We start from the raw sequence: 24,078 nt of genomic DNA on the forward strand, positions 1-24,078 counted from the left end.
CTACTGCCCAGCGTCAAACAGCTTCTTTCTGCCCTCCATACCAGACATCGATTCCACATTCTTACGCCAGTCAGTCACCTCCTCTTTCTGTTGGATGAGAAGATGGTTGCACATGGGTGTAAAATGTTTGGGGAGTAAATACTTGATGTGCATTAAACCAAAAGCAGCTGTTACCTTCTCTTCCTCCTTCTTCACAGTCTTCAGGTTGGCCTTGAAGTCTACAGACTCTTTGACCTTCGCACCGAGCAGAGCACCCAGCATGGCATCAGCGGACACTCTCACCCTCCTCAGGTTTGGTCTCTTCATCTTGCCCTTCAGTTCAAAGATCTTCTGAGACAGGTCCTGTATCTGTTGGCAACAAACACACCACCAACATCATCTTTAATGTAGCTTACAGAGAGGATACAGATTTTAAATCTGTAAAATAATTAATTCGATTCCCAAATATCACTTGCCTCCTTTTCATTTATTGTCACTTTTGCATTAATGTCATACCGCTCTTCATCAACCACGTCAATTTTATGGTGCAGCTCTTTGCAAAGGTTCTGTGGAAAAAAAACTTGAGCATATCAGACTTTGTGTGGTTCAAAAACTAGTCAGTCCAAAGTCTCAACATTTAGGGCTAGTTAGAGTCAGAGTAATTAATACATTTCTATGTCAGAGGCATTAAAATGCTCTGTTTCAGTGTAACAGACTAAGTTATAATCACCTTGACTGGTATGCAGCAGATCTCTGAGTGACACATATCTCTGAAAATCTGTGATTAAATGTTTATTTCTTAATCTAGGTATCACATTCTTAAAATAAGCAAAAAATAATTGTGGGAGTGTCACTTTGAAAATGTTCAGACTGATATCTGATTTAATTTCGAAGCCAACAACAAATGAACAAAAATAAACTTGGGTAGATTTCAGTGATTCAGGGGTAACTAGACCTGTAGCTCCTGTAGAGACAGGCCTGACAGTTGGAGTGCCGGGACTCTCTCAGAGAGGATCCTCTCTCTCTCATCTTTTTTAATTTGCTTGTCCTTCTCCAGCATTGTCATGGCCTTCTTTAGAAGTTTGGTCTGAAGCATACACAAATAACAAAATATGTGGTTAACAGCAAAGTAAGACTGTAATGTCATAAACAGGTTTTCCAAGCAAGATTAACACAGATATACCTTCAGGAAGAGTCTGCGAGAGGCAGAGATTTTTGGCTTTGCTTTCTGGAAGGGAATAAGGTGAATATATCATATCATATCATGTCATATCATATATATATATTCATTCAAAAAAATTCAAACAGAGTAATTCTTTTAAATGCAAATCAAATAAACCATTTTATACTGTGTGTTCTTTCAGTGTAAGTTAATTTTACATGCAAGTCTTGGCTAAATCCTGAGAAGAAACTGATTAGTTTATCTATGCAAAGTTAGTTATTGTCCTTATCCCACTGTTCTACACTTTAGGGTAACTTGTGCAAAAGTATTATAGATTAGACATTTATATTGTGTCACCAAGGAGAATCAACTCACTGGAGCTCTGTCCAATCATGAAGGTGGTGCCCAAATTCCAAGTATAGAAAAAGAAAAGATGAGTTCATTCTTTGAATTTGACTGAAATGTTAATTTATCACCCATGAATATTGAACAACAGTTGATACTCACGCTTCAGACATGTTTGCAGTTGTGCGTGTTTTTCCTTGTTAAGTCTATAAATGTAAGGGGAAAAGCAAAGTGAAAGGTAAATTGTTACATTTTAAATAAGAAATCTTGATCCTAACTTGTTTAGCCTTAATGACAGACAAAAAAAAAAATCTGTTTTCTCACTTCAGGTTAATGGACCCTTTATGTCATTACACTGCAGTTTTATATCAGATGAAACAAGAGTTGTATGACATTGTCTTAAGGTCAAACTACTCACTCCTAAACTACTCCCTGAAACAGTCATAAAACTTTCACCTGTCAAGCAATTAATATGAACCAATACAATAAAGAGGGCAGGATTTACGACACATTTGTTTTCACTGACAGAAGTTTTCACAGGATTTTGATCAAAGCAAAACCTCCATTCCATATCATTAAAATCAAATCACAGTTCGGCCAAGTTGAAGCAATGGTGGTAAGTGAAAAAAGGACAAAATGACAAAAGAATGAGAAGAAACAAGACTCTTATTTTCTGTTTTGATCTGAAGAGCTCAAGCTGATCTTAGACCTTAACAAAAAAGACACTCTATTTCTGTCTCACATGTAAAGAGGCTCCTGAGGTTCCATAAAGAGGATTCCATGTGAAAAGACAAAAGGCTTGAATGGTGTTTAGACAGAATTTTGCTACTTTGTTTACATGTTTACATGTTTTAGATTTAATTATTTAGCAGAGTATTATGAAATGCTTAATCGTTATAAAACTTTTATCTGGTGCTGTTTTTCACCATGGTCTGTAATATTTTAAAAGTAAAACTTCTTACCTTGTACAGAAGGTGACAAATACCCACAGACTCCTTTTTCTGAGACGAGGAGAGTAGAAAGAGGGTAGATATATAGATTCCAGCACCCATGTGAGTGGCTCACTAAAATAGCCCCTCTGTTCTCACTGTGTCTCCCACATCCCATATGTATGAGGTGTGAATGTTCTTACTTGGACTCTCCATCTTTGATGCCTTCTTGGTATCTTCTTATCCAAAGTTAAGCTGCAGCATACGTACTTTGAATGAGCTCTAAGTGTGATTGTAAAGGCATTAAACTATAACAGTTACCCACACACTACTAATAAAAAGGGTAAAACAAAGGTGATTTTGTTTTCTTTATTAAGAGAACATCACAGTTTTCATGTTTGTATCAAGCAGGGAAACTAAATGTCAAGATAACAAACTAGCTCTGCAAAAAACACTTGGACTTTATTCAATACCTCTAATAGCCAATACATAATATCCATCTGACAAGCTAATAGGTAATACATCACAGCAGATAACACAGGGGACAGCAATTCTTCTTCCATTGTCAGCTCTGGATGGTCTACATGTGAATATCCTGAGAAAAGGTGATGGTTGGAAGAGTTTTGCTGCCATCACATGGCTGCAGAGTGCAACTACAGCAACCAGTTGCTACATAGCAGTTAGCAACAGAAAACGATCTCAACACAATGTATGTCTATTTAATTTTTAATTCCCTGTCCAGATAATCTAAAAAAACTTGAAGCCTTTATCTTTTTTATAAAGTGAGAAGACATGTTACAGTCCTTGGATTCATGATCCTGGAATTCATTCCCATCATAAATTTGTTCCTAGGTTTCATACAACAACAAATTTGTAATTCTTGATGGTAAGCAATGCTGAAATGTTACTAAAAGTGATGTTATATTCCACAAAGTTTCTTTAGTTTCCAGAGGCGTCAAACAGCTTTTTCCTGCCCTCCATACCAGACATGGCCTCCACATTTTTACGCCAGTCAGTCACCTCTTCCTTCTGTAGGACACACAACATTAAATGAACAAATTAAAGAAATATCTACACTAACGCTGGGGGTAAGTTCAGAAACACTGAACAGAAGGAAGTCTTACTTTCTCCTCTTCCTTCTTCACAGTTTTCAGGTTGGCCTTGAAGTCGATGGACTCCTTGTGTTTGGAGCCCAGCAGGACACTCAGCATGGCTTCAGCTGAGATCTTCACTCTCTTCAGGGTTGGTTTCTTGAACTTACTCTGGATCTCAGTGATCTTCAGATTCATATTGTCAATCTGCTCAGAGATCCCAATGTTCAAATGTTAGAATATGTAATTAGAGCCCAATCACCAAAGTAGAAGAATAATTCCATCCTTGTTACCCTTGAACAAGCCCCTTATATCTACAGAGGGGATTGGTCCCATACCGCCTGGCCCACCGTTGGACCAAGCAAGTGTTTACTACATTTATTGGCTTGATTTACAATTACTGTGGACTCCACATGCAGGAGGTGAAGGTGCTGATCTAAACGTATTGTAGTCCTCAATTACAGCCAAGCATCTGGATATACCCCACACAATAATATATTTTCTTAATTGATTATTTTAATCAATAATCCACATTTGTATTATAGAAATTTCATTGACAAGTTCACAAAAAATGTGGTTGTAATCTAACGATTTAAGTTAATTTTTTTCCTGTCAATTTTAAGATTGTGGAGCAAAAACATTTATATAGTCTAATTGTATTATTCTGATGCATAGTCCACTAAAATATGAGAGAAACTGTGGAATTCAATGCAAATTTATCAAAAAGTTTAAAATGTCATAACAAGTATTGTTTCTGGAGACTCAGAGAAAAGTAACCACAAATAAGTCCCAATCTATCCATAGTAAGTATCTCATTTGAAGCCAATAAAGCTTATTTTGCTACAATACCTTAAGCTTTATTAATGGTTAATTGTTGCTTAATTTATTGGTCTTTTAGAATTTAGAACATCAATGCCTCAAATACTAATGGTCCAAAAAAAGTCTATTTGACTAACATGCTGTATGGTTTAGGTGTGTTGTCCAATGTGGCTTTAAATATGCAGAATGACACAGATCAAACTAGAATAAGTTTGTGGTCCCTTAGGTTATTCAGATATTACCTGATTTTTCTCACAGTTTTACATAAAGTTGAACTCAATGTAAGCTATTTCAGTCCACATTGTTAAACAGATGTCTATTTATGGTTCTGCTTTGTCTTGTTATTCCCATTTCTCCCACTTGGAGACAGTGTTTGTTCATTTTCAGTTTTATTTTGTGTGTTGTTTGTCTGGTTCCAGATGAAAGCAGAAACTTAAATTCATGATTTTTATTCATACTGATACCAAGGTATAACTCACCTCTGAGTCATTTTTTGTCACCTTGAGGCCAATATCATACCGTTCCTCATCTACTACGTCGATTTTGTGGTGCAAGTCTTTGCAAATATCCTACAGACAAAGAGAAGAAATGCTCTTGAGGTGCATCAGTATAAGAGTAGTTCAAACAGAAAAAGCTGTGACAAGTAAGATAAATGTAGGGCGAAATAGAATGATAACAAAGACTCACCATCAGGTCTTGCATTGAAAGGCCGGACAAATTCAGTGGAGGAACTCTTTCTGCCAGAGCAGCTTCTCTCTCTTTAATCTTTTGTTCCTTTTCTTCCTGCAGCATCTGTGCCGCCACTGCCAACAGTCTAATCTAAAGAAACACACACACACATCTAAAGCTTCTGTCTGCATATAATCCCTAAACCAAAAGGCAAAAGGTTCACATGACTATCAGAGGTGTTATACATCAGGAAAAGACGAAGATGGAGCTTCAAATTTTATTTATCTAAAGATATACATAAACAGAAACAACAGAAAGTCTCAGCTAAAGAAAAAAGTTTACCTTCAACCCCAGTCGTCGGGAGGATGAAATCTTTGATTTCCTCTACAATAGATAAATGATACATTCATTCAGTCTGTACTCTGATCACTATCACACGAACTTACATGATTGGATGGCATTGATGCGCAAATGTGGATTTAAAAAAACATTTAATGTTGTAAGACAAGTACTCACAGGTCTGTTTGAGCAATAATAAGAGGGAGAAAACATATGTCAGCACATTCACACATAGAATATCAATAAATAGTGAGAATGAAATATACACAAGGTAATAATACTCACGGCTCAGCCATCTTTGTGATAAACTCCCCCCGCAAGAACAGTCAAACTAAAGAAAAAGAGAATAAAAAGTTGTTTTTTTTTCAGGAGACAAAATGTGAGATTTTGAGAAATTCAAAATAACATACATTAAATAACAAACATAATTCAAAACCTCCCTTCAATTGAGCTGTAAGCAGAAGATTAATGATCCTTTTAACCTCTTTGGTCAAAGTATGTCACACATTCAAAACATTCATTGTCCCAATAAAGAAGCTGAGGGTACAGAGTTATTTATTGCTCTCTCGGTTGTTTTAGCACTGCAATTAAAAGCAGAGTAAAAAACTTTCTGTTCAGAACAAGAACAGGAAAAGAACATTTTGCTCTTCTTAAAGCAAAATGAAAATTACATTTTGTGTTACTGCTCTTATGAGTAGATCAACAGTAGCTATTTTCTATAAGGGTTTAGTGGAATTAGTTGGAGTCAAAATCAAAGCTCGCAAAAACACGTAATAAATGCATTTGTGCAGCATAAATGCATTTAAAAAAAAACCCACACACATTACCTGAATCTGTGTCATATGTAAAGTCTCAAAGTACAGAGTCTGTGCATGTGTTAACATAACTGACAAGAGTCTCTGCATAGGTGACAAAAAAGGTGAATGGCCAGATAATCCACAGGCATGCAGGATGACAATGTTCAACTTGCTGTTTATGGTAATCACAACAAAATAAAAACAACAACAAAGTGATGACAAAACACTTTTCTCAATCAATGACTTGACATGAAAATTGACATTAAGTTTTAAAGTCATAACACACAGATAGTCACATTTAGACAGAATGCTTCACTCACAGTACTCACCACACACCACTACTCCAAGTCACAAGTTTGAAAACACGAGCATCTCTGTACCTGAGTGAAGCTGCTCCTTCAGCTGCACCTCAAAACTCAGGGAAAGAGTGAGTGCAGGAGGCAGTAATCAGCTTTCTGCGAGACGATGGAGAATAATCAGATTTATAGTATGTGTGCCAAATGTGAATGGCTCACTAAAATAGACTCCTGTGTGTGCTACTGCTAGTGTCGGCCTGCCAGCAGTGACATTTACTGTTGTACATAGCATCACAGCAATATTCAGACAGGAAAGGGGGTAATAAAACTTCATTTATGGGCTCAAACATTTGGGTATCTTGTGTGGTTTCCATAACACCTGTTGGGGGAAGTGACAGTACGCATTTAAAGAGGTGACCATGCTAATGTTGGGTCAGTGCCACACATTCACATTTGACCAGCTCATTGGAGTGCAGATAAAGCTGTCAAGGGGGCAAACAGTAGGAAGAAATCTGTACAGAGTGTCGGCATTAACTTGTTCTGCACCTTTATTTATAGACCAAACGACACAGCCTGAGTGTGAGTCTGGATCATCTTAAGATGTCCATCTATAGGCATCTGATAGTGTCACACAGTGAGACAGAAGTGATTTTATACCTATCCCAAAGCTGTGGTTCATCTGTTTGGTGAAAAATAATCTCACTGCAGTTTACAATCCTTTCCTTCCAACTTATAATAACTTTATGTCACTGTTTTGAAAGACTTCACCCAGAGGCTATTACAACCTTGCTAGACATTACATGATCGTGTTGAAGGTAAGAACAGAACATTAAGTTACTCTGGTGTTATTTAGGTGAGTAGAGGAAAAAGGACAGGTGCTGTCCCAGGGTTGAGAGTGTGTAAATCGAGCCAGCCAGAGTTCATTCTGCGTCATTGTTGAAACAGAGAGTCAAATGTTCGGCCCTTCAAAGGGCTACGACTCATGCCCTCACGTAAAGATAGGTGGGCAGCAGCAGACGATTAAACAAGAATAGTAGCTTGCAAACCTGGGGTCAAACAGTCTTTTTAGATCAGTTGTATTAATAATTTTCAAAGGAGTGTGAGATGTGTCCTGCACCAAAGAGATGATCAAGAATGAAATGAGAAAAAACAGTCAAATTGATGCAGAAGAGGCTCACTTCAAATTTTCCTCATATCAGTTCATATCAAATCTGAGAGGACTTGATCCAACAACATAACGGACTTAACACTCAGCCTGCTTCCACATGGCATAAGGATAACCAGGGAATTTAGTAAAAAAAAATCTGTACACAACTCGCCAGGTAGATACACAGAAACGTAGGCAGGTAGACTTTAGCAATCCAATAGGGGAGGTAAGATTTTGTTATTCAACCAAATACAAAGTTACTGAGACTGATAGAGAAGAATGTCAAACAAATTAAAGCTCTTTTTCAATTAACCATTATTATGTGCCGCCTATTAGTAATTGCTTATCTGTGATTTAAAAAAAACCTTAAGGTTATGATCAGACACATTTTTCCTCTTAGCCCAAAGCACCCACTGATTTTACTGGGAATGCAAAAAAATCAGCTTTACTCCCAGCTCATACCAGAAATGACCCTATGTTATGCAATGCAGAGCTAACTGCATGTTAGGGCTTCTTTACATCATTGTTTTTATGTGTAAATCAGAGGAATTTCCCCATAGCTTGGTATGATCTAGTTTGCACTAAACTAATATTTCTGAGTCCCAGGTTGTCACAATTTGTTCTAAAACCAAGGATATTTATTTACAAGAATAAAGTTTGAAAGTAGAAGTAAATCCTCAGTCAAAATAAGTTAAAAAATAAAACAGATAATGAATAATCTGTATCAAATTCAGAGTGGAATTTCTTTTATCATCTAATTTTTGTTATGATTGTCAGTAAAAGTGTTAATTGATGCCGGTTGCCTTGTGTTGCCTTGTGTTGCCTTGTGTTGCCTTGTGTTGCCTTGTGTGTTGCTCTACTAAACTTTATTGTAGCCTTGAACTTACAACCTCTCTTATTTTGGACGCTCGCACTTCTCGACATTATGCCTTCTTGATTTACAAAGATGATTTAACAACTTTGTTACCAGCTGCTGCTGCTGGCTGCTAAGTCTTGAACCATAATTTCAACTGATGCCACCCTGGTATCAGATAGCCAGTTAGGTAAGACAGCTCATATGTACAAGAAAGTTGTAGTATTGGTTTTGTTTGTTGATCAGAAGCATTTATTAACATGACAAACAGCAGATTTTTTTTTTTTTTTTTACAAGGGTTTGAAGATTAAGACAGGAAATTAAGATGCATGCCTGTCCTGTGAATGTGCAGGCAAGATTAAGTTGCTTTAGGTTGAGTCATTTAAATTCAAACTTACAAGTGCCAACACCACAAAATTACAAGGTACAACTCATTTACACCCCCTAAACCCCAACACATCTCTTCTGAATATACTTTTCTGAACTTTTTAAAAGTCTACAACACAATCACAAAAACACTGCCACTGCCCCGTAAAGGGAAGGGACACAAATCCCACTCCCCTTTCTTATTTTAAGGGTAAAACTGAGATTGAAGTGAGAATGTCCATGAATATCAAGTCTACTGTCCGGCATCAAACAGCTTCTTTCTGCCCTCCATACCAGACATGGCCTCCACGTTTTTACGCCAGTCAGTCACCTCCTCTTTCTGTTCATAAGAAGAAAATAGTTCTTAGTGACACTTGGCTTTCAAAAAACAATCCCCAAAATAACTAGTCAATTACCCCTTCATTGCATCATGATTCAAATGAAGTGATAGGCCAGCTTTATTTAATACTGGAAGCCTTTGAAACATCCTTTGAAAATGCTGTTACTGTGCTGCACTCACCTTCTCCTCCTCCTTCTTCACAGTCTTCAGGTTGGCCTTGAAGTCCACAGACTCTTTGACCTTAGCACCCAGCAGGGCCCCCAGCATGGCGTCAGCAGAGATCTTCACTCTCTTCAGAGCAGGTCTCTTCATTTTACCCTTCAGCTCAAAGATCTTCTGGGAAAGGTTTTCAATCTACAGAGTACATTTCCAGACTTAAGAAAGAGATATGTGACTGCACAATTTGAAAACTCTAAATTTACCAATTTAAAAAACTTACTAAAGTAAGCTGATAAATTTTTATAATGAACCCAAATAATAGTGGATAATGAAAAAACCCATTTACCTCTTTTTCATTTTTGGTCACCTTGGCGTCAATGTCATAGCGTTCTTCATCTACGACATCAATTTTTTGATGCAGCTCTCTGCACAGGGCCTGCAGACAGACAGAGTCATATCATATTTGTTGAGCTAATGACTGAGGCTTCTCTCTCTGACAATGAAAATAAAAAATCGAGGAGCCCCTAAGCTTTAGCACAGCAACGTTGATATTTAGTAATTAATTGAAATCAGGGCAATCCTTTAGCATTGCTCCTCATGTTTGTGTCAGCTACAATCCCAGACTGTAAAATGCAGACGACCCAGAACCTCCACACTGACACACCTCCTGCAGATGAACATGCTATGAGAATGGCATCTGCTGTATGTATAACAGAGGAAGGCTTTCATATGGAGAATCTCAGTGATGTTGTTTCACTCTGATGTGGTGGCTGATGCAGTGACCTGCACATACCTGCAGGTCCTGCAGCGACAAACCAGACAGCTGAAGCGGAGGAAGTCTCTCATTCAAAGTAGACTCTCTTTCCCTCTTCTTATCTTCTTTCTCCTTCTCCCACATCACTGTTGCTGTTTTCAGCAGCTTGGTCTAACATAAATGAAGGGAAAATGATAAACTGTGACACAGATCTACCTCTATGTTGCTTCAACAATAAAACTTGTACTATTCTTTTGTTTTTGTATAAATAATGAGTAGAAAACCTTGAGAGCCAGTCTGCGAGATGCAGAGATCTTTGATTTCCTCTGTAAAATGGCAGAAGATAAATCAGCTTTATAGAAACATACATATGATACATAAGCACTGTTAAAATCAAGGTTTTCAAAATAAGCAATACTTGTGTAGAAATGACTTACCCCGCTGTTGTGGGATTAATGAAGATAAAAGGAAAATAAATGGCGAAAAGTTAACACTGGCAAAAAAAGACTGTACTAAAAGTCTGATTTTACTCAAATTTAATAACATAGAAAACAGTACTTACCCCTCAGACATGGTTTGCCTTTTTCTGAAAGAATACATTCATTTATTCTTGTGTCAGAATCTCTTTGTTTCAGCAGTAGATGCATGCAGTAGCTCTGAGAAGTTCCTTCTTGGCATTGTTATACAATATAAACTTGGCCTTTATGTAAAATTTTATGTTTTAATATTCTGTTTTGTTTTTTGTTTTTACATTAAAACTGTTCCTTTAGTCACTGCGGTACAACATACCAGCACTACGCCCCTGACTTAATAGCTTCTCATGCTTGAGCTTTGCAGATAGATACTTTCAAATGCTTCCCTTTTTAATTCCAAAGTCCATCCATTTTCAAGATCAAAAATGACAAAACACTTTTTTCAGAAGTTTATATTAGCTGGGTTTAAAAATGAGTGATCATGTCATAAATAGCAAAGTCATTCTGGTCTTTGCTACACAGTATGACCCAGCTCATCAATCAACTGAACCGCTTTCTTTGTAAGTTTTACCAGTACAGATAAGCTACATAAAAGCCCTTCATTAATCAATGCAAACATTTCTTGGCTAAGTATTCAAGATACACTCAAGTTAACCTCACCTTTTTCATTTTGTATATTTGTTAACTTTGTAAGATTTAATGCTAAAGATGTAAAATCAAGTTCCATCATTCTTCATACATTTCTAAACAGATGCTGCCATCCAAATTCTCTGATCCCTATCATCATGAGTAAAATCAACATACCTTTTTAATGTCTCAGAAGAAAACCTGCTGAGGTGAGTAGCAGCTGTCTTTAAATGACAGGTAGAAAACTCAAGTCAAGTTTAATGTCTTGTCTTGCCTTCTGTGAGTGGCCAACTAAAATAGCCCCCTCTGTCCATGAGCCAGCATACTGTTTACTACTACACTTCATCAACTCCAACCCCAGCTCCAGGTTCACCAGTAAGCTTCTATGGCTCAACACTGGGAGAGCAGGATGTTAGACAGTTTAACCTCCGCTCATTAAAATCTATCTGTTGTTTCTGCAAAATCACAACTCTTTAATTAATAGATTTAAATATTAAATCTGCGAATCTGAACAAAGTGAAGAACTCAAACAGAGGAGTTGGTTGTTTAATCATCATCATGTGTATTACAGTTTGTGTGACAGCGCCATCATCTGTATAATGCAAATACTGCACTTTGAAACACATCATCCTGAAGCCCATGAGCACAAAAGCAAAACGCTATACAACTTTGGCATTACATTCAGACTGTATTTTTTTACATGTGAGTTGTTGATAAAAGTTTGTTTGCACAGTGTTTTCTGTGAAGGTGTGTTTTCTGGATCTTTAAGGCTGTCTTTTGTTGACATCAGTTTTTACAAAACCAGTTTTATGCCATCTGGTAGTGAAAATCTTCTTCAGTTCTGAAAATGACATGAAAAGAAAGGATTAACTGTTAAGGAAACAACTCAAATATTAAAAGATTTCCCAACGCTGTGATTGAAACATATTTGACCAGCACTCAGGCTGGTGTGAACTATGTTAAACTCTGTTGTTGCTAATCAAACTGAAAGCAGCTTGTTTGGGTTGTAAACCGCTTATTAGAGCCATAGAAGACCATACATTTTTAAATCTGATTTGTTCAGAATATAAATGCATGAGTTACACATATAATTACACTGCAAAAAATGAAATCTTATCAAATGTTTTTCTCTTATTTTTAGTAAAAAGGGTCTTTTTAGGTTTGATATGAGCCCCTTTCACCTGACGAGTCCAGAAAATGTCTTATATCAAGTTATTTAAAGACAAAAACAAGGTCTAATTTGCCTGTAACAAGTGAAAAAATCTGCCAGTGGCGTAAGAGAAAAGTGATTGTCAATTATGTCTAAATTCAAGCACATTTCTCTTACCTCACTGGCAGATTTGTTTACTTGTTTCAGGCAGTTTAGACCTTATTTTTGTCAGTGAATAACTTGAAAAATGGCATTTGTCTGGACTGGTCAAGTGAATTTGGCTAATTTAAAGTCTAGACATTCTTGCTGAAAATAAGACAAAAACACTTGATAAGTTTTCAGTTTTTTGCAGTGTAAAATATACCAAAACAATATCACAATCTAAATGGAATACATCTAAATGGATCACAATCTGTGGATTTAACTGATTTCAGTGGCTCAGAATTTGTATATTAAAATATGTTAGGCTCAATCAATTACAAACTTATGGGAACAAAAAATTATACGATTTGACTTGGGAGTTTTGTCACTAAACTTTAAATAATTTAATGAGATTTTGTGTCACCTTAAAATGTTGAGAGCTAGATCACAACAAGTTTGTCTTGTTGACAGTATGGTCAACTAGTGATAGTTTCTTTTTTGTCTTAAATACCACATGTAAGGTTGATGTATCAAGTGTGTGGACTGCACATGATACACTTGTGATGCAGGATGACAATTGACCTAAACTATTTAATCACAAAGTTGTCTTTCCTTGTTTATATCTGTGAGTTTGCTGGTCATATGGATGCGTTTTGTGTTAATGGTCAGTGCACAGAACTAATGATGTGAAAGCTTCTTGAAAAAGTTGAAGTGCTGCTTTTATATCCTTGTTTCTCATAAGCACCTTCTTATTGTCCAGCGTTAAACAGCTTCTTTCTTCCCTCCATACCAGACATGGCCTCCACGTTCTTACGCCAGTCAGTCACTTCTTCCCTCTGCAGAGACAAAACAAGATTACAACTTTTCCTTCAAAGTAGGTTCTTAATTTGTGGATTTTTATCTCTACCAATGACTTCACCTTTTCCTCATCTTTCTTCACTGTCTTTAGGTTGGCTTTGAAGTCAGCCTTCATAAGTTTGGAGGTGTCAGTGCACGCGCCCAGCATGTCATCTGTGCTTTTCTTCACTCTCTTCAGGCTCGGCCTTCTCGCTCCCTTCAGCTCGTAGATCTTCTGATTCAGAGCTTGGATCTATGCAACCAACATCACAACAACTGCATCAGCAAGTAATATAGTAATTTTTATGTTTCTACACTTTTTACCAAGTTTGAATGAAGTCTCACTTTACCTCTTTTTCATTTCTGCCTACTTTAACCTCCATGTCATATCGAGCCTCATCCACAACATCGATTTTTTTATGTAGGTCTTTGCAAAGATCCTGTTAATAAAACGAGAATCGTAGAGATCAAGTGAAATCAGTCTGAGGGGCTGAAGCAGTATTCTGTGGTGTTTCAGTACCTGAAGCTCCTGGACTGAGAGGCCTGACATCTGCAGAGGAGGGTAGGATGCATTTATGACTCTTTCTTTCTCCCGTTTCTTTTCCTCGCCTTCAGCCACCAGCATCGACGCTGCCTTCTTCAGCAGCTTGGACTGAAAGACAGTAAGGTGCTAATAAGTATGGATCAAAGTGAAGCTGCTTTGGATCATACTGTTAAGTGCTATTCATACATGGACTAAAAGTTGGCAAGACCTACCTTCAAATGCAGCCGGCGAGTGGCTGAGTATTTTTGTTTTCTCTATAAGAAAGAAAGATGCTTTTTATATCATGTTATCATGAAGCTCAATCTAAATGCATTTTCAGGGTTTAAAAGTGTTATTTTGATCCAGTTTTAATAGTTATTTTGTGACTTTAAAACCAATCATTTTGACTTACCGGTCTTCATCAACACGTGACAAGAAGAGTGGACAAAGAAACACATTTTTTATTAAAAATGTAGAAAATTTATGACACTTGTTTCTCTTAAGATGCAGATACTCACCCCTCAGACATGTCTGCAGTTTTCAGTACCTTAAGAGCAGAAGCAAAGCTTTTTTACTCATTTCTACTGCAATACATTTAATTCTTTGCACATATTGTAACCCATTAGAGTGATTTTTGTGGTAAGTTTTTTCACAATCTACACGTTTGGAGAATCCAACAACTCAACAGTTACACAGATTTATGAAATGTAATTGTCCTCAGGGGCTCTCAGTTAAATCTGGGTATCTTTTCAGAACCAGATTGTTACAAAGGGCTGTCCAGGGGCCTGTTTCATATCTATATTTAGCTACATTGCCATCATGCTCCACTGTGTCCCAGCAGCTGCAGAGGGCTGGATGATGCCAGAGAACGCCAAGCTGCAAGTTTGGCAGCCAAGAGAGGAACAAAACCCAAACCTGTAGGGAGTGTTGTAGTGATTTAAAAACTCTTCTCAACCTCAACCCCCTGAGATCCACATCCAACACTGCTGGTTTTCTATTTTGTTAAGTTGTGAGTTGTATCTACCTAAGCTTTAAACAAGTACATATCATGGTTAAGTAAAAAACAGCAATATCTCTTTTATTATATATCCTCCCTTTGCTCTTTAAAGTTTGAGGTAGAGGAGACAGATGACAACATTTCAATACCTCTGACACAACACTGCAATATATCCTGTTTAAATTAAGCCAGCCTGACAGGCTGCTAAAGTCAAGGCAAACAGTGAAGTAGCAGACAATTTCAGGAAGCCCACACCTTTACCCCTCAACCCAAGTGGCTGCCAGTCCATACGAGCAAGCAATCATCATTTATCACACCAGCTTTTCAGCCACGACAATGGGTCAAACATGCTGTAACCCCTCGCCGGTACTTTGGCAAGCAGCTTAATCCTCAGGTTACATTTCCTCACTTATAGGATCAAGAGATCATCAAGGAGTCAACACCAGAGAGCCACGTCCGAGAAGCTACTTGAAGACCTTGACAAAAGTAGCGGCATAGCAGGGATTCCCTCACATAAATACCAGCCGTGTCAGGGGCATGCTGATATGCACTCTTCAATACTTCCTACAATAAAACCAGACTCAAGTTTATCCTGACAAACACAATGGCTGAGACGTGCACATTGGCAGCTGGGCTGCTTTCCCAAACTTCTGCCTTGTTAGGTTAAAGAGCTCATTCTTGTGCCTATAATAAACCTGATAGACTGTATCTGGCTGGGATGAAGAGAGTAGGTTGATTGATATGAATCTTACCTTGAAGGTGAGATGAAATCAGTGAGGGCAGAAACAGTGGGGAGTCAGCAAAAGAAAAAGCACTATGTGGTTATTAGTGAAAGATTTATGTATTCAAAGCCTCATGTGAATGGCTAACTAAAATAGACCCCTTGTCCACCTGACAGTTCCTGCATCACAATGCAACGCGTTTTCATTTGCCCTCAACCCATGACCCATTTGTTTCATGTGATTGCATTGCACAAGAGCACACTTCACTCATACCTAACCTAAGTGACAGCTGATTGTTCCTTTCTGCAGATATCAGCTGGCCTGAGCCACTCTGCTCCTCAACTTTGTGCCATGGGGGCTGCTGGCAGAGGCCAATACAAAACATGAGCAGTTTTTAAAGCTGTCTTTTAGAAGTTGACTAAATAACGCAGGGGGGTTAAAGTCTATTAATATAGCACTTATATATAAAAACATTATATGTATATATAAATGTAATCATTTTTGAGACTAACTGTACCTGGGCAAACTGCATAAAGCAACCTAATTCAGCATTTAAGCACAGACTTTAATATATCAGCAAAATAACTTGTTTTGCCACAGCATAGTTTGTGCTGGTTATAAACCGTTAATAAAGACTTAGTGACAGGATGTAAGACCCAAAAGGTGATGAGCATGAATATGTTTTTAAAGTGCGTAATAAAGCATTCACTAGCTATCTGCAGAGGCACAAACCATCCACAAGTTATTTAAAGGCCATGGAGTCATTTTTGGCATCCTCCTCGTCAGCCATTATCAACCCTTCATTTCAGACATGCTCAGGGGGAAAAACTTTTATATCTGGTGGTACACTTTTCCCATGACAGAACCTAAAAGATTTATACAGAAAAAAATGAAAGGCCTTTTTCATAGCTTAAGAAGTGATATTTCTGTCTCTTTAGCAGAAATCCTGTGTGAAAAGAGTTACATGTAAGTCACATACAATCATGTAAACGGTCTGAAAATGCAGGAGTTTTTTTATGTAAGAAAGACTTGAAACACAACAAGAGAGGAATCAGTAGTATCTTACACAATGAAGACATCGAGTTAAGTTAAAGGGCTATTTCTCAGCTCACACAATCATGCTTGATGCTTAACTTAAACTTTAACTTGAAATCAAAAGAAACCATTCTTCAGTACTAGCATGCAAAACACAGAGTTTAAAAAGCCTTGATTCTATCAAAAGGAAATATTTTTCCATAAGCACTCATATATATGGGACAACCCATGTTAACTGAAATAAATAGAAAATTAATCTTTTATGATGTAATTTACAGTCCCAGGAAAGGTTAATGTCAGACATAGGCTGTTTTCGAATTCGCCTACTACATACTACTTTCATAAGCAGTATGTAGTATGACTGTTCAGTTGGGTTAATTTTTGTAGCATGCTACGCTGGTCCTCAGTTCGAAGAAAACGGAAGTTGGATACGTCTGACTTTTTTTCCCAAAAAATCTTTATTGAAAATGTAGAAAATAAACAAACCACGAGTAACTTATCTGCAAATATATTGCCAGAGAGAGCATTTTATATTAACTTTCAGTGATGGAGATGATGAGGATTTAAAGATAAAAAAGAAATGGCTCTAATATTTATATTTCTCTGCTACTCCGGTTGTTGTTGCTCCGCTCTCTGCCATTTTCACTTCTGATATGGGACCAGGTGCGTTGCATTGTGGGTAACAGTATGCGAAGCAGACTGGTCCGATGCATACTGTGGATTTTTCCCGATTCAGTACGTCATCCGGGTGTTTTTCTCATACTACAACTCTGACATTTGTTCGCATACTGCATACTGCATTTTGGTCGAATCAGTAGGCACTGCTAGTATAGTATACAAATTCGAAAACGGCCATAGACATTACAAACAGTGCCCTATTTAAGTAATACTTCAAGCAAACTAAAACCAAGGTTTAACATTTGCAACACTTCGATGATTAAGCTATGAATACTTCATAGGTGGATTTTTTTTAACGTGTTAAAAATACAAAAAGAAATCTGTTTTATAACTGGTTATGACTACAGTATTGTGTGCCATGTTGTGCAGTAGACCACTGGTCATAGGAGGAGATATTCCTGCTGACAGTGCCTCAACAAAATTAAAGTATCTAGAATAAGTATCAAGGCGCCACCACGGCTCCTGAATACCGGTATGTCGAGACAGCGCTCTCATAGAGAGGGGAGATCAAACACAACCTCTGCAGTCTATTCTGGTCAGATTTCTGTGGCATATGACTGTCTGACTGTCTGTGTCTCACTTGGTGTTGTGTAAAGTGATACAGCTGAGCTCCACGTCCAATAAGAGTCACAGTAAAGCTGAGACAAAGTGATAAGAATTATCACATAGCAACAGCCACAGATTTTGTCAAATTCTTTTAAATCCTTGGTGATCCTCAGCTGAGGGTGTCTGTTATCTCTGTGTTTAGTTTGTTGTTTGTGAGGTCAGGATGGGTGTAAGTTTGAGTGGGGTCCTGGTGACTTCTGAGGGTTTGGGGCTCAAACCTTCAGGAGTTGAAGGAATTATCTCAATTTGTAAATTATGTCAGCATTTTGCCATCAGATCAGGTCAGAATGACCCACAAAAGCAGATCTAATGTTTTCATAAGCTTCAAGAATGTAACTGTTTTTATATGTTTCAAATTTCTCGAAAGGCATTAATCTACAAACATTTTTCAACAAATACAGTGTAAATAAAACTCCATCTACATGAAATCCTATTCAGAAACTTTGACGCTGCTGCCCTCTAGTGACTGTTGGGTAATTTTGCATTTGTTAAACATTGATATTTAGACAGCAGAAGGAAAGCTTGAATTTCTCTCATAATCATCTACAAAACTGTAAGTTGAGCGAGTAGCACTTCACATCCTGTGGAAACAGACAAGTCTGCTAACCACGACAGATACAGACACAAAGCCCGCTTCCTTTGTGATCAGATGACAGCACCTGATAAATGTGAAACACTTCACAGAATCTGTGTTCAGATCACAGCGAGCCTCCTCCGTGTCGTACCTCAAATCATCAGTCTTTCATAGTTTTTCCTGTTTATCCAGCTGTTTTTAAAGTTTATTCACTTGTGTTGTGGAGATTCAGAAGCTACATCAGAATGATCCTTGTTCTGTTTTTCTGTTTCTGTGCGACAGCAGGGCTCATAGAATCATCTTCTCTCAGGACTCTGGACAAGCGTCTGGACTGCAACCAATCAGTAAGAGTTCACTTTTTCTGTGTCAGAAAATGAATGTACAAGAAACTAATTGTAGTTATTCAAAATAAATTACAGAAACTTAAAGCTGCTCTCTTCCACTGTTTCAGAATCTCGACAACTGTAAAATGAGTGAGTATCTAAAGCAGTACAGAAATTTGTTTTACTGTTAGCAAGTTTGATGGAGTTTTGAGTTTAGTAGAGGGACATTTAACATATTCACCGCATCAACATATATACACACTGTCTTTGAAATGACAGGAAACTGTTCAGATGAGCCCATGACTGTACCCAGAAAAGAAGCTCCTATTGGCCCAGAGTGGGATTCTGCTCATTTAGGGGTCTGGATGGATGAACAAGAGCCTATATCGGTTCTGAATGTGACATGGAAACTAAAAGCGGATGGTAAGGAATAATAAAAATTTGCTGTTATGAGAGGAAACAAAGCTACTTTGTTAAAGGTCCCATATTATGCTCCTTTTCTGCAGTTTAATATGGATCATCGATGTCTTCATGAAATGGTAGTAACATGTTTTGGTCCAAAAAGCCAATAAATCAAGCACAGCAGCATTGTTTCCAGGCTCTCATAGCCCCTCTGTTCAGAATGCTCTGATTTAGTGGGCGTGACCTTCATATGTAAATGAGCCACCGCTGATACCGTCCCGCTCTTTCGCGTCACTGAGAGCGGCGCCACAAGCTCTGAGTGCACAATGTTTAGAAAACAGCGAAGCTCGTTTACCGTAACATTACAGGCAAAAACAACAGTCTAACCGCAGCTAAAGTTATCCTGAAGCTAACACAGAGACGAGGGGACACTGAGGAAAAGCTCTTCCATCTGCTCCACAGCACACAGAATTTGAAATACATTTCCAGGGTCCGAGGTTTGTTGGCAGATGGTTGGTAATTCGCCTGGATTCAGGACCAGTCTTTTCACTAGCCCTCTGTTGTACTGTCCAAAGTTGGAAAAGCAGTCGGCCGTGAAGTGACTAGCACAAACAGGCACAGTTTTATTGAGTGTAGCTGGCACATTTCCTTGATAAATGAACTTAGTCTTAGCCACTTAGTCTTGTCTTCTTCTGAGATGGGAAGCTTGTGCATGGAACTATGTGGCTGTTTACAGCCAAAAACAGAGCAGTGATGGGTCCTCAACTTTGGCATCCCCCCCCCCCCCCCCCCCCGCTGCTGAAGATATTTCTCTCCAGCAGGTGGGGAGGGCTAGGCAGGGAGGGGGTTAGGGGGCATCTGCTCCGGACCAATCAGGTAAGACTTGCTCCTGATTGGTCAAAAAAGGGAATCGCTGGCGTCGGCAAATCCCCAAAAGTCAAACAGCTTGTTTAAGGTCAGGATTTTACATTCACAAGCACTACTAACTACAGGTTTTGTCATTAAATATCACATTTTGTGGGCTGGGAGGAAAGCCAAAGACCCACAAATTTCAACAAAAGACTTAAAGTGATTTTTGCATAATATGGGACCTTTAAACATCAAATTGTCTAATGCATCAAAAACCTACTGCGAACTGAAAGGTCTTTTATCGAAGGTGAATAGAAAAGGAAAACTAATTTATGTAATGAATTCTCCTCTGTTTACAGCAGGTCTGTTTAAACTTCAAGGATCAGAGATAAGGATCATGGATGAAACCACAAATCAAAGCATGTGTGTGCAGTTTTCTTTTAGGATCAACCAAGTGCTAAACCAAGAAAAGGTGAGACTTTCATAACTTTTGAAATCTTTTTTATCTTATCAAATTAAAAAAAGTAATGACGATTTTGTTTCATAATAGTGGAAATTTTCCATGGATGGTGTAGTGGTTGAACCAGGGCACACATATACAGTGTCACTTTTCAACTTGCCTGAGCCTTCATTAGGAGACTACAGAATTTCAAAACAAATCACCATCCCAGGTGAGATTAAAAATAAGATGATATAAGTTGTGTTTATTCTGAAAAATCAAAAGTGTAACTTCCTTAATTCCTAATATCAATGTCATGAGCAGGATGTAGTGACAGAAGAATCCAGTCATCCCTACCGTGTCTGCAAAATGGTATATTTACATTTCTAACATCTCACCAGTTTTCTTCTGCAAAAGAGATTCAGTCCTGTCAAAAATTAGTGTGTATTCTTCTCTTCTCAGGTAGTCTCTGGGATCCTCTCATGAGCTACAACATAACTGTTGATAGGGAACACAAAAAGATATCAGTCATCGTGGATTTTAACGCAGCTCAATATTCAGAGAAGTACCAGGTCTCAATCCAGAACCCAGGTTTTCTTGACTCAGTGTTTGTTTTCAAGGTGATGTTTCATGAATTTGTCCCCTGCAGTCTGCAATTCATGATGGAGACACAATCTTGTTTTCTCACTTTTTTCATTCCTTCTGTTTAAAGGAAAACAAAACTTCTCTGAGCGTGACATTTGAGCTTGGGTTGTGGCAGCTCTCACAGTGTGAAATGTTGCTGATTGTAAGTTTAGCTCCAGTTGAACATCCATCCCTCAAAGTCTCTTGATATAAAAATCCATTCTCAGTTTTTTCTGCTTGTTTTTAAGATTCAGCCATTTTTCATTAGATGCAAGAATGAGTGTCTTTGCCTGGAGAAAATGCTGAATTACTGTCCGTGTGAGTAAAATATATGTATTAATGTGGGGTAGCTGTTCAGCTAAGCAGCTGTTTCCAGTGTCCAGTTTGCATATTTGAAGAGAGGTGAAGACAGTGCAGAAGTTTGACAAGAAAGGATTAGAAAGACAACTCTTATCTTTTTACACTCAAAGCAACTTTCAGTCCAGTTAGTTTGTTATGTGATGACAGAGCTATTGCTAAACTTGTCAGACGGTCAGATTTTGATACAGGCTGATGATCATGAAAGCAAACAAGCCAACTTTTCAGAGTCGGTAACAAACACAAGTATTATATTACTTTCATTTAATTCTTTTTGCCTATTAACATATTACAGTGGCATCATACTGTCTTTAAAAGTCTCAGCCAGTGCTAAGGAATCACTTTAAACATTTATTTCACAAAAATAGTATAAATCTGCTTCTGCTTTTGTGGCAGTGTTGAGCTAATCTTTTGTCTCTTTTTCTTACCTTCTAGATTATCCAGCACGAACCTTATTCATAAAGGCTGCTGCTGGGTTGTTTATTTTTGGTGTTATTACCACTTTTGTAATTTGGAGAGTATCTCATAAAGGTTTGCCTCCTTTATGTTTGCTCTTTGATAAACAATAAATTTCAGCTTAAACCTGTGATAAATAACTCTAAATATAAATCCTCTTCTCTCAGAGCCTGTGGATGTTTCCTCGTCTGCTGCTGAAGAACAAACAGAAACGTTAAAATTCAAGGAGAGAAAACGAGTCCTCATCCTCTACTCCCGTGATCACCCTTTATATGAAAACATCATTCTCAAGCTTTGTGCCTTCCTGGTGAACAAATGTGGAACTGAAGTGGTTCTGGATCTGCTGGACTCTGCTCGACTGGGAGTGCTGGGAAGCATCCAGTGGTTGGAGTGGCACAGAGAGCAAATAGAGAAGTCTTCAGATAAAATCCTCATCCTGTGCTCAAAGGGAGTGCAGGCTAAGTGGAGAGCCATGTGTGGAGACAAACGCATTTATCTAAGAGAGGATGTCGGCTCACCTGTCGGGGACACGCTTAGCCCGGCTCTCAGCCTCATCATCCCACATTTCATCCGATCCACATCATTCAAAAAGTACATAGTGGCGTACTTTAATGACATCTCTTCTGAGGAAGATGTTCCTTCTCCTTTCCACGTTACAGTTCGTTACAAGCTGATGAAACAGTTTGAGGAGCTCTTCTTTAGGATCCTGGATGCTGAAAAGCACAAACCAGGCCGAGTGAACCTCATTGAAGGACTCTCAGAGGGCCAGTGCCAGCTTTGCCCCTTAGGTAAGGACCTGCAGGACGCTATCACCACTTTCCATCTGTACCAGGTGGAGCATCCACACTGGTTTGATGATGAGGTGCTGGAGAGCTCAGAGCTGGAGGTGGGAGAGAGCTTAGCTGCTGACACAACCGCCACCTTCAATGGAGGTTATGAATATGACTCAAGCCAAATCATCTGTGGAAAAAATGTCACTGAAAACAGACTTTATATGACTGAATGATGTATGTAGCCGCTTGTTTTTTAAAAGAAGGAACAAAGTGAAGCTTTCCTGTTGGTTTATTGGTCTTTTCCTTTCAATCTGGTTAATTGTTAATGTTGATGTTGGCAGAAGTAGATTCATTATGGTGCTGTGTATCACACCCATGCTGGAAGGTGATTCAATATAGACACTGATTTTAGGTTTCCAGATGATTTTATGTTTCTATGCTTTAAACATGCCGGTGGAATTCAGGAGAAGTCCCAAGTACCTGGGGACCACCACTGATGACAAACTCACTTTCAAGCTTCAAAAATAGCTCATCAGTGTGTAATCTTTTAATGTTGACAGCACTTTAATGAAGATGTTTTTTTCACGCTTTACTGAATCGGTTTTGACTTTCTGCACGGGGTGACCTGGTATGAGTCAGCATCAAAAACCACAACGAAATGCACAGTATCATCAAACTGTGCTCTCTAACCTCTGTGACTTTTATAGAGCCAAGTGTCTTAAGAAAGCTCAGTCAGTCTTGACAGATTAAAGTCATCCTTGATCAAGGGTCTTCAAGTTTCACAGAGGTTGAGGAATGCATTTATTCCTGCTGCCATCACCTTTTTAAACAATTAACTGTGTTGCTCTACTTCCATTTGTCTTCTTTAACTTTTGTGCCTATCTATTTATTGTCCATCCTTTGATTGCTTGTCTACTAATTGCAGTCTGTACGTATGCCTGTGTTTTGCTGCTAACGGCTAGACAAATTATCCTCTCGCAGGGATAATAAAGACAACCTTGAACCTTAAATCTTAAACCACAGTAATCACAGTATTCCCCTCCATATCTCTTCAGCATTATGTCTGCACTAATGTTGAATATCCCATTGCACTCTCCCAGGAGGTGATTCTGTGCTTGATGCTTTTGGGCTGTGTAAACAGTGACGAGGTCAAAGTTCAACCCCCAGGGCAAAGTTTGTAACATTTTTGTTGCAGTGGAGAAGGTAAGCAGTAAACCCTGTTAAGAGTAAACTGATTCTGAAATTATTACCCTTTGAATCAAACTTTTGTTAATTTCGAAATGGAAGTTTAGGTTCAGCATTTCTTTAATCACACAGAGCTTTTCATGAGTTAATGTTGATAACTTCTGCACAAACCTTCAGACCATGTGCTGATGAGTCTGATCCACTCACAGATTAAAGATAGGCTTTTATTGTGAGCATGTGATCTGTTTCGCTTCTTGTCTCG

General features: G+C 38.2%; 5 protein-coding genes across 10 annotated transcripts; 1 reads left to right on the forward strand and 4 right to left on the reverse strand.

Annotated features, from left to right (window-relative positions):
* Window positions 1-1,060, reverse strand: LOC141796198 (troponin I, slow skeletal muscle-like). Its single transcript, XM_074677186.1, has 4 exons — window positions 935-1,060; window positions 456-545; window positions 175-348; window positions 1-87 (listed from the first exon to the last, which is right to left on the reverse strand). The coding sequence occupies exons 1-4, from the start codon at window positions 1,043-1,045 to the stop codon at window positions 1-3; spliced, it is 462 nt and encodes a 153-aa protein (XP_074533287.1). The 5' UTR covers window positions 1,046-1,060.
* LOC141796194 (interleukin-17 receptor A) lies at window positions 192-23,828 on the forward strand. 6 transcript variants are annotated; one of them, XM_074677179.1, is made up of 17 exons: window positions 192-291; window positions 3,563-3,657; window positions 9,336-9,434; window positions 11,270-11,354; window positions 13,473-13,561; window positions 13,791-13,835; window positions 18,694-18,752; window positions 18,860-18,881; window positions 19,011-19,154; window positions 20,342-20,454; window positions 20,533-20,653; window positions 20,746-20,793; window positions 20,884-21,041; window positions 21,134-21,208; window positions 21,294-21,363; window positions 21,838-21,933; window positions 22,026-23,828. In XM_074677179.1, the coding sequence occupies exons 8-17, from the start codon at window positions 18,878-18,880 to the stop codon at window positions 22,862-22,864; spliced, it is 1,668 nt and encodes a 555-aa protein (XP_074533280.1). In that variant the 5' UTR covers window positions 192-291; window positions 3,563-3,657; window positions 9,336-9,434; window positions 11,270-11,354; window positions 13,473-13,561; window positions 13,791-13,835; window positions 18,694-18,752; window positions 18,860-18,877; the 3' UTR covers window positions 22,865-23,828. The 6 variants fall into 6 exon arrangements, with proteins under 6 accessions (XP_074533280.1, XP_074533283.1, XP_074533281.1 ...); XM_074677182.1 differs by having other exon boundaries at window positions 20,345-20,454; XM_074677180.1 differs by lacking the exon at window positions 11,270-11,354.
* Window positions 3,270-6,175, reverse strand: LOC141796197 (troponin I, slow skeletal muscle-like). Its single transcript, XM_074677185.1, has 6 exons — window positions 6,161-6,175; window positions 5,337-5,378; window positions 5,013-5,144; window positions 4,805-4,894; window positions 3,540-3,713; window positions 3,270-3,444 (listed from the first exon to the last, which is right to left on the reverse strand). Exons 1-6 carry the CDS (start codon window positions 6,173-6,175, stop codon window positions 3,355-3,357), a joined length of 543 nt encoding a protein of 180 aa, XP_074533286.1. The 3' UTR covers window positions 3,270-3,354.
* Window positions 9,046-10,386, reverse strand: LOC141796199 (troponin I, slow skeletal muscle-like). Its single transcript, XM_074677187.1, has 5 exons — window positions 10,330-10,386; window positions 10,085-10,216; window positions 9,638-9,727; window positions 9,313-9,486; window positions 9,046-9,132 (listed from the first exon to the last, which is right to left on the reverse strand). Exons 2-5 carry the CDS (start codon window positions 10,187-10,189, stop codon window positions 9,046-9,048), a joined length of 456 nt encoding a protein of 151 aa, XP_074533288.1. The 5' UTR covers window positions 10,190-10,216; window positions 10,330-10,386.
* Window positions 13,186-14,080, reverse strand: LOC141796200 (troponin I, slow skeletal muscle-like). Its single transcript, XM_074677188.1, has 5 exons — window positions 14,030-14,080; window positions 13,794-13,925; window positions 13,624-13,713; window positions 13,356-13,526; window positions 13,186-13,272 (listed from the first exon to the last, which is right to left on the reverse strand). The coding sequence occupies exons 2-5, from the start codon at window positions 13,896-13,898 to the stop codon at window positions 13,186-13,188; spliced, it is 453 nt and encodes a 150-aa protein (XP_074533289.1). The 5' UTR covers window positions 13,899-13,925; window positions 14,030-14,080.
* Window positions 23,829-24,078: the final 250 nt, after the last annotated feature.

This window comes from Halichoeres trimaculatus, unplaced genomic scaffold, assembly GCF_033239565.1.
Source record: "Halichoeres trimaculatus isolate MK-OKI-2021-1 unplaced genomic scaffold, fHalTri1.1 fHalTri1_scaffold_10, whole genome shotgun sequence".
Lineage (NCBI taxonomy): Eukaryota > Metazoa > Chordata > Actinopteri > Labriformes > Labridae > Halichoeres > Halichoeres trimaculatus.